Below are 1046 nucleotides of genomic sequence, written 5' to 3' on the forward strand. Positions count from 1 at the left end.
TCAGTAGATAAGAGTATTAGTACTAGTTTTGAATTGAAACTAAAAGAGTTTGAGTATGGAGATAAAGATAGAATAATTACTATTACGAAAGAAAACACAAAAGAAAAATCAGTTGAAATTACTATTGAAACTATGAAAGTGAAATCAACTTTACTTTCAATAATTAATAATGGAAATCAATATTCTCTTAAATTAACTAATTTTAACATTGATTCATCATTTCATCCAGATGTTTCAGCACTATTACTTGATGGATTAACTAATCATATTACATTTACTGATAATAATAATAATATTGTTTCATGTGATGGAAATATGTTATTTACTTCAAAATTAAGTGACGAAGAAAGTAAAACAATATGTTTATTATATCATGACTATTATTCTATATGTACAGATAAAGAAGATGAATGTAATTCTAAAAAGTTACCAACAAAGATTATCATTACTAATTCAAATAACAATTCAAATAAATTGAAACTTGGTTATGAACATGAATTGATAGAATGCAAAACATCTGATTGTTATATTGAATTAGAAACAGACTCAAGTGTAACATCTGAAACAATCAATTATGCTATTAAATCAACATATGAAGGAGGATCTACTATTCATCTTACTGGACAAACAAAAAATCTTATTCTTAATGTTGATAATGTTAAAATTGAGAATATAGCTAAAGACAATAATAAAGACAAAACACTTACAGTATATGGTAATTGTAATGGAATTGATACGGATACACCAGTTATTTTAAATTCAATGATTATTTCAGGAGATATTAAAGCAAAAACACTTACTACAAGTGGGGATCTAACAGTTACTGGAAATAGTATTATCATTTCAGAATTAACAACATTTGGAACAGGTAAGATTAGTTGTAGTAGTGTTGATTTTACAACAAATACAATTTCATTTACAAGTGGAAATGAATTTATATTTAAGTCATTTAAAGTAACATTAATTGATAATAAAAACACAATTCCTGAACATTTCTTAAATTATAATAAAGAATGTAAATTTGAAGGTAGTAAAGTTATTCCTAT

The 1046-nt window shown here is 24.3% G+C and overlaps 1 protein-coding gene across 1 annotated transcript; it reads left to right on the forward strand.

The window, feature by feature from the left end:
- On the forward strand, positions 1–1046 carry EDI_105490 (uncharacterized protein; the record flags this gene model as incomplete). Its single annotated transcript, XM_001736433.1, has 1 exon — positions 1–1046. A coding segment is annotated over one exon (1046 nt), but the record flags the coding sequence as incomplete, so codon positions are not given.

Source organism: Entamoeba dispar, genomic scaffold (genome assembly GCF_000209125.1).
Source record: "Entamoeba dispar SAW760 scf_1105229459849 genomic scaffold, whole genome shotgun sequence".
Taxonomy (NCBI): domain Eukaryota; phylum Evosea; order Mastigamoebida; family Endamoebidae; genus Entamoeba; species Entamoeba dispar.